This window comes from Salvelinus fontinalis, chromosome 2, assembly GCF_029448725.1.
Source record: "Salvelinus fontinalis isolate EN_2023a chromosome 2, ASM2944872v1, whole genome shotgun sequence".
Taxonomy (NCBI): Eukaryota; Metazoa; Chordata; class Actinopteri; order Salmoniformes; family Salmonidae; genus Salvelinus; species Salvelinus fontinalis.
This window is the reverse complement of record NC_074666.1, coordinates 96,836,287-96,851,437: the sequence shown is the minus strand read 5'-3', so window position 1 is coordinate 96,851,437 and position 15,151 is coordinate 96,836,287. Positions and strand designations below refer to the sequence as shown.

General features: G+C 37.7%; 1 protein-coding gene across 1 annotated transcript in view; it reads left to right on the top strand.

Moving 5' to 3' along the window:
- Positions 1 to 327: 327 nt before the first annotated feature.
- The window catches only part of LOC129868503 (NLR family CARD domain-containing protein 3-like), a 34,278-nt gene continuing 19,454 nt past the window's right edge, over positions 328 to 15,151 (top strand). Inside the window, exons 1-2 of the mRNA XM_055942550.1 lie at positions 328 to 1,054; positions 4,291 to 4,434. Of these exons, the coding sequence (XP_055798525.1) occupies positions 4,307 to 4,434 (128 nt within the window). The 5' untranslated portion in view covers positions 328 to 1,054; positions 4,291 to 4,306. The remainder of the gene's footprint in view (positions 1,055 to 4,290; positions 4,435 to 15,151) is intronic.

Below are 15,151 nucleotides of genomic sequence, written 5' to 3'. Positions count from 1 at the left end.
TTCCGCAGCAACCAGTGATCCGGGTCACGGCACCAATGTAACAGTATAACTTTAGCACGTCCCCTCGCCCCGACACGGGCGCGAACCAGGGACCCTCTGCACACATCAACAACTGACACCCACGTAGCGTCGTTACCCATCGCTCCACAAAAGCCGCGGCCCTTGCAGAGCAAGGGGCAACCCTACTTAAGTCTCAGAGCAAGTGACGTAACTGATTGAAATGCTAGTAGCGCGTACCTGCTAACTAGCTAGCCATTTCACATCCGTTACATATATATATATCTTTTTTTTAAGTAACCTTTATTTAACTAAGCAAGTCAGTTTAAGAACAAATTATTTATTACAATGATGGCCTACCAGGGAACAGTGGGTTAACTGCCTTGTTCAGGGGCAGAACGACAGATGTTTACCTTGTCAGCTCCGGTTACTGGCCCAACGCTCTAACCACTAGGTTACCTGCCGCTCCAAAAGTGTAATATAGTGTAATATGCACATACATTTATACTAACTAGAAACAGATGCACATGTCATGGCAACGTTGGTTTACTCAGCGCATACGCAGAAACACATTATCGGGTATAACGGTCGTCTCACGCCGAACTGCGCATGTGCAGGCCGTCAAACCAAAGACACTCCTTCGATATAAAGTATTTTTTAACTAAAATAATAACCTGTCAGTTTGTCACTTTCACGAAGTTGGAGTAATAACATGTTCAACTACTTAAAACATTGGCTCGAATCTAGGTTTTGCCTTTAGATTTCGAGAAAATGTACAACTAAGGAATCATTTTTCACTTATCGTATGACTTCTCAAACCCCAAATCACGGCTTTGGTCTACTTCCTACAGTCTGCTTCCCCAGCGGTCCCGGTAGACTCGGGATGTTGCGTCTCTGGGTTTAGGAATTCTGGTTATGTAATTTCCTCATGAAGTTGAAAGTACTTTTGTAGGCGAATGCACTTACAAAATGGATGTTGAAACTGTGGCGCACATTTCTCTGCAACATTAGAAGTCGGGTAAAAGTATTGATTTGAAGGAAAGACGAGCAGACTCTGGTAAGTCTAGAGGCTACATACAAACTATTATAAAGTTAGTTCGTCTTCAGACATTTAATAGTCCAGAGTAGGTTTTATCTATGATCACTGATCATCATGTGTGTAGTACTGGGGAGCGCGAGGGAGCACTTTCAATTTGAGAATACACGAAAAAATTATTCTGATCAATTCTAAATAAATTATATTTAATTACCAGGTAAATGGTAACGTTACTGTTACACAAATATACCAACTTCTAATAAGATTTTAGGACGGTTAACTGAAGCTGAATAGTAAAAAAACAATTGGAGGATGGATTTTATTCATCTTCTAAAACAGGGCTCTCCGATCCAATTCCTGGAGAGATACCATCCTGTAGGTTTTCCTTACTATTCAAAACTAGTCACCTGATTAAAATAATTAGTTGGTTTATAACTTAAATCAGGTTAGTTACAACTGGTGTTGGAGTGAAACCCTACCGGAGGGTAGAGCTCCAGGAACAGCGTTGGAGTGAAACCCTACCGGAGGGTAGCGCCCCAGGAACAGGGTTGGAGTGAAACCCTACCGGAGGGTAGAGCTCCAGGAACAGGGTTGGAGTGAAACCCTACCGGAGGCTAGCGCCCCAGGAACAGGGTTGGAGTGAAACCCTACCGGAGGGTAGCGCCCCAGGAACAGGGTTGGAGTGAAACCCTACCGGAGGGTAGAGCTCCAGGAACAGCGTTGGAGTGAAACCCTACCGGAGGCTAGCGCCCCAGGAACAGGGTTGGAGTGAAACCCTACCGGAGGGTAGAGCTCCAGGAACAGGGTTGGAGTGGAACCCTACCGGAGGGTAGCGCCCCAGGAACAGGGTTGGAGTGAAACCCTACCGGAGGGTAGAGCTCCAGGAACAGGGTTGGAGTGAAACCCTACCGGAGGGTAGCGCCCCAGGAACAGGGTTGGAGAGAACTGTAATGATAGGCAATTCAATAGGCTACATCTGTCGGTACAAACTTTGAAGAAATTTTGACGTAATTTACATATTTTCTTGCGCTCCCTCACCTAAAAAAAATACATCACTGCTTATCAAGCCGACCGACCTGATGGCCTTGGCTACATTCTCTGTCCTGCTACTGGTAGGACTATAACATTATGTGAACTGATCTGAACAGGTTTAGACTGGTCATCTATGATATGTAGGTTATATACAGTACATTCTCTGTCCTGCTACTGGTAGGACTATAACATTATGTGAACTGACCTGAACAGGTTTAGGCTGGTCATCTATGAGATGTAGGTTATATACAGTACATTCTCTGTCCTGCTACTGGTAGGACTATACCATTATGTGAACTGATCTGAACAGGTTTAGACTGGTCATCTATGATATGTAGGCTATAGCCGAGGTATAGACCTCGATGTGCATATCACTAACAACCTGCTACTATACATTATAACCTAGTCTACTTTACATAATATAACATCTACATATCACTAACAACCACTACTATACATTATAACCTAGTCTACTTTACATAATATAACATCTACATATCACTAACAACCCACTACTATACATTATAACCTAGTCTACTTTACATAATATAACATCTACATATCACTAACAACCCACTACTATACATTATAACCTAGTCTACTTTACATAATATAACATCTACATATCACTAACAACCCACTACTATACATTATAACCTAGTCTACTTTACATAATATAACATCTACATATCACTAACAACCCACTACTATACATTATAACCTAGTCTACTTTACATAATATAACATCTACATATCACTAACAACCCACTACTATACATTATAACCTAGTCTACTTTACATAATATAACATCTACATATCACTAACAACCCACTACTATACATTATAACCTAGTCTACTTTACATTATATAACATATACATATCACTAACAACCCACTACTATACATTATAACCTAGCCTACTTTACATAATATAACATCTACATATCACTAACAACTCACTACTATACATTATAACCTAGTCTACATTACATAATATAACATCTACATATCACTAACAACCCACTACTATACATTATAACCTAGCCTACTTTACATAATATAACATCTCTTACTTGATGCATTAAACCTTTCTGAATTGATCAATGATTTCCCCCTCAGATCAATCACTCCAGTTTTATCCATTCTGTCTATATTCTCACATACATTTAGAAAATAACAGATTGAAAGACAATAAATAGCCTACTTTTAATTAATAAAAATAATTGTGAGACATGGCCTTGTGTTGTTGTACTGTCTATAACTACCTTAACAAACAGTGACTTATTATTATTATTATTATTATTGTTGCTGTACTGTCTAGAACTACCTTAACAAACAGTGACTTATTATTATTATTATTGTTGCTGTACTGTCTATAACTACCTTAACAAACAGTGACTTATTATTATTATTATTATTGTTGCTGTACTGTCTATAACTACCTTAATAAACAGTGACTTATTATCATTATTATTATTGTTGCTGTACTGTCTATAACTACCTTAACAAACAGTGACTTATTATTATTATTATTATTATTATTGTTGCTGTACTGTCTATAACTACCTTAACAAACAGTGACTTATTATTATTATTATTATTATTATTGTTGCTGTACTGTCTATAACTACCTTAACAAACAGTGACTTATTATTCTTATTATTATTGTTGCTGTACTGTCTATAACTACCTTAACAAACAGTGACTTATTATTATTATTATTATTATTATTGTTATTATTGTTGCTGTTCTGTATAGAACTACCTTAACAAACAGTGACTTATTATTATTATTATTATTGTTGCTGTTCTGTCTATAACTACCTTAACAAACAGTGACTTATTATTATTATTATTATTGTTGCTGTACTGTCTATAACTACCTTAACAAACAGTGACTTTATTATTATTATTATTATTATTATTATTATTATTGTTGCTGTACTGTCTATAACTACCTTAACAAACAGTGACTTATTATTATTATTATTGTTATTATTAGTGTTGCTGTACTGTCTATAACTACCTTAACAAACAGTGACTTATTATTGTTGACAGTTACCATGGAGATGAAATGTCAACTACATGTTCATGTGATGCATTAAATCACCTGACTGTTTCTATGTCTGTTAGTAAATGTTTTATAAGAGATGATTATTAAATGAGAACAATTGACATTCAAGAATTACTGTTAACCACAACCAACATGCTGGATCTCTGTTTAGGGGTCAGTGCTCTAAAATGAGTCTCTCTGGGAAGAGAGAGGAGGGAGGCCCTGCCTCTAAAATGAGTCTCTCTGGGGAGAGAAAGGAGGGGCGTCCTGCCTCTAAAATGAGACACTCTGGGGAACATGACATCAAAGCTAAGAGGTAAGATTACAATTGTGTTTATAAACTATTGAGTGTTTATTTCCTAAATGCTATTTCCACAGTTTTTCACATTTGTTTTTTAATCAGAAATGGTTGTTCTTGGGTACCTTCCATTACTGTCCTCAGATTTTTTATTAGTATATTTTAGATGTGTATGAAAATTAGTTTCTTAGCAAAACGCTATATTTCCATTGTTTAGCTGAAATTTAATGTTTGTATCCTGTATATTTGACTCTGATATGTGGTTGTCTCATCTAGATATCTATATATCCATTGTTTAACAGGAATGTAATGTTGGTATCCTGTATATCTGACTGTGATATGTGGTTGTCTCACCTAGCTATCTTAAGATGAATGCACTTATTGTAAATCGCTCTGGATAAGAGCATCTGCTAAATCAGGGGTTCTCAATCCGGGGTCTGTGGAGGTACTGCAGGGGTTCTCAATCCGGGGTCTGTGGAGGTACTGCAGGGGTTCTCAATCCAGGGTCTGTGGAGGTACTGCAGGGGTTCTCAATCCGGGGTCTGAGGAGGTACTGCAGGGGTTCTCAATCCGGGGTCTGTGGAGGTACTGCAGGGGTTCTCAATCCGGGGTCTGTGGAGGTACTGCAGGGGTTCTCAATCCGGGGTCTGTGGAGGTACTGCAGGGGTTCTCAATCCGGGGTCTGTGGAGGTACTGCAGGGGTTCCACGGCACCCTGACTGTACTCGTTGCAATATAAGACATTTGATACAATTTTCACGACACAACCACTTTGCCTACTCTTAATTATTGCCTAATATAATGGAATGCATATTTATTTAACCAATTCTGATCGTTTTTACAAGCAGAATTTTGACAATATTACCATTATATCAACACACTCTTCACACCCGTTTAACAACTCTAAATATCTTTGGCATAGTAGGCATCAAGTCCCTTGCCAATAATGTTGCCTACAACGTTGCATACAATGTTCATATTCATCAGACACATATTACGCCCCAGATGCCTTCAATTGCCCAATTTATAGCCACGCCCAATTTAGGATTATTTTTTAACAACGTGATGTTGCGCTCCAAAGGGAGAACTTGAAATAACATGATGTAGAGAATTAAATAATCAAAAGAAAAACGTGTTTATTATACACTCTTAGAAAAGAAGGTTCCTTATAGAACCAAAAATGCTTCTATCACTTCCTTAATATATGGAACCACTAAAAATTATAACATTTATAAAATTATAAAATTATATATTTTGGGGTTCAGTGAAGAAGAGCCTCTCGAGTTCTGATCAACGAAAGGTGAATGTTTTGAGGATGTGAACCCAGCAGCCCTCCAGTGGTCAGATCAATTCCGCCTGATTTTTCCAGCGCCCGCCCAGGGATTCGAACCAGCCACCTTTCAACCATAAATCCAATTCCTTTGGGCAAAAACCTGAGTTATTCTTCAGAAATTAACATGATTTAATCTGCCAAAATTAAGACAAAACGGTATCACTTGTTATACATAAATCATTGCCAAAGGCACAAGACATGTAGATCTATATTATTTATAGATTGATCATATAGAAATATAAAACATTATTTTTAACTACTACAAAGCAATTACATGTGGCGCAGGAGCCACTGACTCACTGCATGATTCTATAGTATTATCAAGACACCTGCTGTTAACTCTTAACTACTTAAGACAGCTCACGAGGTGTCCTAAATATCTGCCGACTAGGTGGGACTAGACTTCATGCATAGCTTTAATGTATACCCATAAGTGTAAAATGTCTTTATTCTCAGCACTTATACGACCAATTTTCTACTTTGAGACGCTTTGTGGATATGGTCCCAGATCTCAGAGTTCCCTACAGTGTTGAGACGGCGAAGTCTATTGTTCAATTTGCTTTTTGCTTTACAGTCAGGGACAGTATGAGTGTAGCCATCTCTATCCTTGTTTCATTTTGTGGTTCACTGGATTCGTCATCATCCTCGAGACGAGGGTCAGCCGAAAGACCTGCTAGCTCGCCAAGTTAGTCGGTACAGCTAGATAAGCTAGCTTCTATACCAGCAGCATCCTAGTTACCATAGCTACCACTACATCATTTCCGGCTGCCTGCATTTCTTGTGGACCGATGGAGCTCCCCGTTTTTTTTCGTCTCTCTCGTTGATGGATGCTGGCTACCTCTATCCAGTTCTCCTCTCTTCACTAGATGGACGGTAACTTTAGTGTTTAACCCCTCTGTATCCAAGGACCAAACTTTTTAATATTATTTTTCGGGGTGCCTCAAGTAGGCTGGACACATTACTTTTTTCCCCTGATGACTAGTTCATTGCATTCGCCATGGAGCCCAGTTTCATAACATTACCATATGTCCCTAGTTGTGAGCTAATTGTGAAAAAACAGACCTTATTTCAGGTCATTTTTCACCCTGCAAGCTCCTATTAGTTGTATTGAGCACCGTGGCACCAACTCACCTTCTGAACGTTCTATTCCCAGCTCATTGTTCTGCGTCACAATGCCTGCTTTGCTATTGTTGGCAATGAAACCTGTCTGCATTAACCGTAAACATTGACCTCAGCTTATTATTAACAAGGTTAAACAAGGCTACTTTGTGAGAACTCCCTGTTCAACTGTGTACACGTTAAAACCTCTTTGGGATAGGCATCCCGCTAGTGGGACACCTCGACAACATCTGGTGAAATTGCAGAGCGCGAAATTCAAATTACAGAAATATAAATATTTAACTTTCATGAAGATACAAGTGTCATACATCAAAATAAGGATTAACTTCTTGTTAATCCAGCCGCTGTGTCAGATTTCAAAAAGGCTTTACGGCAAAAGTATACCATGCGATTATCTGAGGACAGCGCCCCGCATACAAAAGCATACAATCATTTTCCAGCCAAGTAGAGGAGTTCCGAAAGTCAGAAATAGCGATAAAATTAATCACTTACCATTGATGATCTTCATATGGTTGCACTCACAAGACTCCATGTTACACAATAAATGTTTGTTTTTTTCGATAAAGTCCTTCTTTATATCCTCCCCAAAAATTCAATACAAAGGAAAAAGAAGAGGTCTCGCTCCCAGTCACGTGCGAAAAAAGCTCTAGTTCATTCGACCCGACCACTCATGAAATGCTGTCATTCTTCTTCATTTCTCAGAATACAATCCTGAAACATTATCTAAAGACTGTTGACATCTAGTGGAAACCATAGGAACTGCAATCTGGGTCCTATCCACGTATATGGTCGATAGGCTTTCAATGGAAAAACACTCACATCAAAAGAATCACACTTCCTGGATGGATTTTCCTCAGGTTTTCGCCTGCCATATCAGTGTTTTATTATTTAAACAGTTATTTGAACCGTTTTGGAAACTTTAGAGTGTTTTCAATCCAATGCTACCATGCATATGCATATCCTAGCTTCAGGCCTGAGTAACAGGCAGTTTACTTTGGGCACGCTTTTCATCCAAACTTTTCAATACTGCCCTCGTTCCCTTAAAGGGTCAGGTAACCCAGTTGTGATGCCTGGCGCCATCAAACGTTAAGCATTTGAACCATATTTGTTTTCAGAAAAAGGTATACAATCAAAACAAAACACATGTCCTGTTTTTCAAGATGTGACTGATTTAAACAGCCTGAATACATTTTTAATTAAGAAATTACACTCTTTTGACAACTTGTTGTTTCTTCATGGCTGCTGGGTAATTTGATATGCATCTAAATATTCGTTTGTAGGCATCGAATTGAATGAATGCTGCACAGGTTCACTGAGTTGCAAACCAAAAGGACAGGTCTAGCTCATTGATTTGTAGATCTGACTCAGTTGCTACCTCAGATTATGAGCCTAGCAAATGTCGCGAATAAGTCATGTAGTACCCACAGAAGACCAAGAGAGCTATAAACCCATACTGTTTTTTTGCCTTAAAAACCCTAAACCTAACAATCAATCAAATGTATTTCTAAAGCCCTTTTTATATCAGCAGATGCTATAAAATGCTATACAGAAACTCTAACCCTAGGTATTACCTATTTTAGCCTTAACCCCTAACCCTTAACTCTTAACCCCTAACCCCTAACCCTTAACCCTTAACCCTTAACCCCTAACCCTTAACCCTTAACCCTATGTGTAACCTATTTTAGCCTTAACCCTTAACCCCTAACCCCTAACCCTTAACCCCTAACCCTTAACCCCTAACCCTATGTGTAACCTATTTTAGCCTTAACCCCTAACCCCTAACCCTTAACCCCTAACCCTATGTGTAACCTATTTTAGCCTTAACCCCTAACCCTTAACCCCTAACCCTTAACCCCTAACCCTATGTGTAACCTATTTTAGCCTTAACCCCTAACCCTTAACCCCTAACCCTATGTGTAACCTATTTTAGCCTTAACCCCTAACCCTTAACCCCTAACCCTATGTATTACCTATTTTAGCCTTAACCCTTAACCCCTAACCCTAATTCTAGGGCCCTTTCATGGTATTTATTATTGCAAGGCAGAACACTTGATAAACAAGCCAAATTAGTTATTTTTTTTCAAATGTGTCTTGAACTGGGTGACCTGGAAACCTCTATGTGAAAGTCCAGCAATTGGCTTGGGATAGGTGGGGCAGGTTAGATACTGATCTAAGGAATTAACAGCAATGTCTGTAGGTGAATTAATAACTTTTAATTGCTAAATATTTCCAATAGATGGCAGCATAAGACCACAAAGTGTCAGTTACAGACTACAAGCAGCAATATGATTGACATAAAATAGCATACAACCACAGACAATATGTCCCATGATTTTCTAAAATGGTCACTCATTACTTTACTGTTAGCTATATATCTCGTATTAGGGCTGTGTTGCTTTTGGGAGAGCAAAACAATTGTGACAATAGCAGGTATTGAACCCTGAGTAAATAATCACTGGTCAGAACCTCAACCTTAGTATACATGCATTATAAAAAAAATTATCTTTAATCTGATATTGCAAGTAAACAACCTCGGAATAGAAAAGACAAGAGTGCATCTTCCAGCCCACCAATAAATTACATAATTCAACCCTCCCGGTTAGTAAATTTACCTCAACATGTCCCTGGAGAATGCAGAGTAACGACACCAGCCTTTTAGCGGGGCTGAGTTGGCTACTTGCTCGAGAAGGCAGAGCAGCTTGATGCTGGTCGATGAATTTGACAATGAATGTACTATGAAAATACGTTTTTCTCAACCAGAGACGACTGAATTAATGTTCAGGCTTATTGGTAATCGTTATATTAATGAAGTATAATTTCAAAACATGAGCATAAAAACAGGTAATAATAAACATGAATCATCATTATATTACTTCACAGGAATCTGTTAAATGCTTTTTTCAGTCCTTCCTCTTGCGTTAGCAGTGACGGACGGGACAGGAAGAAGCACACAGGAGTTTTCCTGTGAGGGGAGTGGTGGTGTATCCAGGGAGAAAACTGAACTCATCTCCTGAAATATAATTTGTGGTCTTATGTTGCCATCTATTGAAATTATGTAGCAACTGCAGTAGTACCGAATAATGTGTAATTCCTTACTAAAGTAGTAATTATATAACATTTTCTAGTTAATTTCACCACTTTCAACCATAAAATAACCATTTATAGCATAACAAACAATGAAACTGACATCAACCAAAAACACCGTACATTTAGTTCATTATTTTTTTTAATTAACTATTTATTTAGATGGGTGACATTATCTGCCAAAATAACAGCCCTGTAGACAAAGAAGAGCTCTCCAGTAGGTACCAAAATATTCAAAGGACATTTTCTCACAAGTGAGGTTACAAGTTAATCAACGTTCAAAGCAGAATTACTTTCCCAATATCCCTCAACTGTGGTGTCTTTTAAATTGTAGTGTAGTGTAGATTTCTCTGAGAGTGAGGCATATATATATTATTACTGTGTAAAACCTAGCAGTACTGCTGATTTCTCTGAGAGTGAGGCAGATATATATTATTACTGTGTAAAACCTAGCAGTACTACTGATTTCTCTGAGAGTGAGGCAGATATATATTATTACTGTGTAAAACCTAGCAGTACTACTGATTTCTCTGAGAGTGAGGCAGATATATATTATTACTGTGTAAAACCTAGCAGTACTACTGATTTCTCTGAGAGTGAGGCAGATATATATTATTACTGTGTAAAACCTAGCAGTACTACTGATTTCTCTGAGAGTGAGGCAGATATATATTATTACTGTATAAAACCTAGCAGTACTACTGATTTCTCTGAGAGTGAGGCAGATATATATTATTACTGTATAAAACCTAGCAGTACTACTGATTTCTCTGAGAGTGAGGCAGATATATATTATTACTGTATTAAACCTAGCAGTACTACTGATTTCTCTGAGAGTGAGGCAGATATATATTATTACTGTGTAAAACCTAGCAGTACTACTGATTTCTCTGAGAGTGAGGCAGATATATATTATTACTGTATAAAACCTAGCAGTACTACTGATTTCTCTGAGAGTGAGAAATATATATACTATTACTGTATAAAACCTAGCAGTACTACTGATTTCTCTGAGAGTGAGGCAGATATATATTATTACTGTGTAAAACCCATCAGTACTTCTGATTTCCCTGAGAGTGAGGCAGATATACTGTATATTAGTACTGTGTAAAACCTAGCAGTACTACTGATTTCTCTGAGAGTGAGGCAGATATATATTATTACTGTGTAAATCCTAGCAGTACTACTAATTTCTCTGAGAGTGAGGCAGATATATATTATTACTGTATAAAACCTAGCAGTACTACTGATTTCACTGAGAGTGAGGCAGATATATATTATTACTGTGTAAAACCTAGCAGTACTACTAATTTCTCTGAGAGTGAGGCAGATATATATTATTACTCTGTAAAACCTAGCAGTACTACTGATTTCACTGAGAGTGAGGCAGATATATATTATTACTGTGTAAAACCTAGCAGTACTACTGATTTCTCTGAGAGTGAGGCAGATATATATTATTACTGTGTAAAACCTAGCAGTACTACTGATTTCTCTGAGAGTGAGGCAGATATATATTATTACTGTGTAAAACCTAGCAGTACTACTGATTTCTCTGAGAGTGAGGCAGATATATATTATTACTGTGTAAAACCTAGCAGTACTACTGATTTCTCTGAGAGTGAGGCAGATATATATTATTACTGTATAAAACCTAGCAGTACTACTGATTTCTCTGAGAGTGAGGCAGATATATATTATTACTGTGTAAAACCTAGCAGTACTACTGATTTCTCTGAGAGTGAGGCAGATATATATTATTACTGTGTAAAACCTAGCAGTACTACTGATTTCTCTGAGAGTGAGGCAGATATATATTATTACTGTGTAAAACCTAGCAGTACTACTGATTTCTCTGAGAGTGAGGCAGATATATATTATTACTGTGTAAACCTAGCAGTACTACTGATTACTCTGAGAGTGAGGCAGATATATATTATTACTGTATAAAACCTAGCAGTACTACTGATTTCTCTGAGAGTGAGACAGATATATATTATTACTGTGTAAAACCTAGCAGTACTACTGATTTCTCTGAGAGTGAGGCAGATATATATTATTACTGTGTAAAACCTAGCAGTACTACTGATTTCTCTGAGAGTGAGGCAGATATATATTATTACTGTGTAAAACCTAGCAGTACTACTGATTTCTCTGAGAGTGAGGCAGATATATATTATTACTGTGTAAAACCTAGCAGTACTACTGATTTCTCTGAGAGTGAGACAGATATATATTATTACTGTGTAAAACCTAGCAGTACTACTGATTTCTCTGAGAGTGAGGCAGATATATATTATTACTGTGTAAAACCTAGCAGTACTACTGATTTCTCTGAGAGTGAGGCAGATATATATTATTACTGTGTAAAACCTAGCAGTACTACTGATTTCTCTGAGAGTGAGGCAGATATATATTATTACTGTGTAAAACCTAGCAGTACTACTGATTTCTCTGAGAGTGAGGCAGATATATATTATTACTGTGTAAAACCTAGCAGTACTACTGATTTCTCTGAGAGTGAGGCAGATATATATTATTACTGTATAAAACCTAGCAGTACTACTGATTTCTCTGAGAGTGAGGCAGATATATATTATTACTGTGTAAAACCTAGCAGTACTACTGATTTCTCTGAGAATGAGGCAGATATATATTATTACTGTATAAAACCTAGCAGTACTACTGATTTCTCTGAGAGTGAGGCAGATATATATTATTACTGTGTAAAACCTAGCAGTACTACTGATTTCTCTGAGAGTGAGGTAGATATATATTATTACTGTATAAAACCTAGCAGTACTACTGATTTCTCTGAGAGTGAGACAGATATATATTATTACTGTGTAAAACCTAGCAGTACGACTGATTACTCTACTGTGTAAAACCTAGCAGTACTACTGATTACTCTACTGTGTAAAACCTAGCAGTACTACTGATTACTCTACTGTATAAAACCTAGCAGTACGACTGATTACTCTACTGTGTAAAACCTAGCAGTACGACTGATTACTCTACTGTGTAAAACCTAGCAGTACTACTGATTACTCTACTGTATAAAACCTAGCAGTACGACTGATTACTCTACTGTGTAAAACCTAGCAGTACGACTGATTACTCTACTGTGTAAAACCTAGCAGTACGACTGATTACTCTACTGTGTAAAACCTAGCAGTACGACTGATTACTCTACTGTGTAAAACCTAGCAGTACGACTGATTACTCTACTGTGTAAAACCTAGCAGTACGACTGATTACTCTACTGTGTAAAACCTAGCAGTACGACTGATTACTCTACTGTGTAAAACCTAGCAGTACGACTGATTACTCTACTGTGTAAAACCTAGCAGTACGACTGATTACTCTACTGTGTAAAACCTAGCAGTACGACTGATTACTCTACTGTGTAAAACCTAGCAGTACGACTGATTACTCTACTGTGTAAAACCTAGCAGTACGACTGATTACTCTACTGTGTAAAACCTAGCAGTACGACTGATTACTCTACTGTGTAAAACCTAGCAGTACGACTGATTACTCTACTGTGTAAAACCTAGCAGTACGACTGATTACTCTACTGTGTAAAACCTAGCAGTACGACTGATTACTCTACTGTGTAAAACCTAGCAGTACGACTGATTACTCTACTGTGTAAAACCTAGCAGTACGACTGATTACTCTACTGTGTAAAACCTAGCAGTACGACTGATTACTCTACTGTGTAAAACCTAGCAGTACGACTGATTACTCTACTGTGTAAAACCTAGCAGTACGACTGATTACTCTACTGTGTAAAACCTAGCAGTACGACTGATTACTCTACTGTGTAAAACCTAGCAGTACGACTGATTACTCTACTGTGTAAAACCTAGCAGTACGACTGATTACTCTACTGTGTAAAACCTAGCAGTACGACTGATTACTCTACTGTGTAAAACCTAGCAGTACGACTGATTACTCTACTGTGTAAAACCTAGCAGTACGACTGATTACTCTACTGTGTAAAACCTAGCAGTACGACTGATTACTCTACTGTGTAAAACCTAGCAGTACGACTGATTACTCTACTGTGTAAAACCTAGCAGTACGACTGATTACTCTACTGTGTAAAACCTAGCAGTACGACTGATTACTCTACTGTGTAAAACCTAGCAGTACGACTGATTACTCTACTGTGTAAAACCTAGCAGTACGACTGATTACTCTACTGTGTAAAACCTAGCAGTACGACTGATTACTCTACTGTGTAAAACCTAGCAGTACGACTGATTACTCTACTGTGTAAAACCTAGCAGTACGACTGATTACTCTACTGTGTAAAACCTAGCAGTACGACTGATTACTCTACTGTGTAAAACCTAGCAGTACGACTGATTACTCTACTGTGTAAAACCTAGCAGTACGACTGATTACTCTACTGTGTAAAACCTAGCAGTACGACTGATTACTCTACTGTGTAAAACCTAGCAGTACGACTGATTACTCTACTGTGTAAAACCTAGCAGTACGACTGATTACTCTACTGTGTAAAACCTAGCAGTACGACTGATTACTCTACTGTGTAAAACCTAGCAGTACGACTGATTACTCTACTGTGTAAAACCTAGCAGTACGACTGATTACTCTACTGTGTAAAACCTAGCAGTACTACTGATTTCTCTGAGAGTGAGGCAGATATATATTATTACTGTGTAAAACCTAGCAGTACGACTGATTACTCTGAGAGTGAGGCAGATATATATTATTACTGTGTAAAACCTAGCAGTACTACTGATTTCTCTGAGAGTGAGGCAGATATATATTATTACTGTGTAAAACCTAGCAGTACTACTGATTTCTCTGAGAGTGAGGCAGATATATATTATTACTGTGTAATCCTAGCAGTACTACTGATTTCTCTGAGAGTGAGGCAGATATATATTATTACTGTGTAAAACCTAGCAGTACGACTGATTACTCTGAGAGTGAGGCAGATATATATTATTACTGTATAAAACCTAGCAGTACTACTGATTTCTCTGAGAGTGAGACAGATATATATTATTACTGTATAAAACCTAGCAGTACGACTGATTACTCTGAGAGTGAGACAGATATATATTATTACTGTATAAAACCTAGCAGTACTACTGATTTCTCTGAGAGTGAGGCAGATATATATTATTACTGTGTAAAACCTAGCAGTACTACTGATTACTCT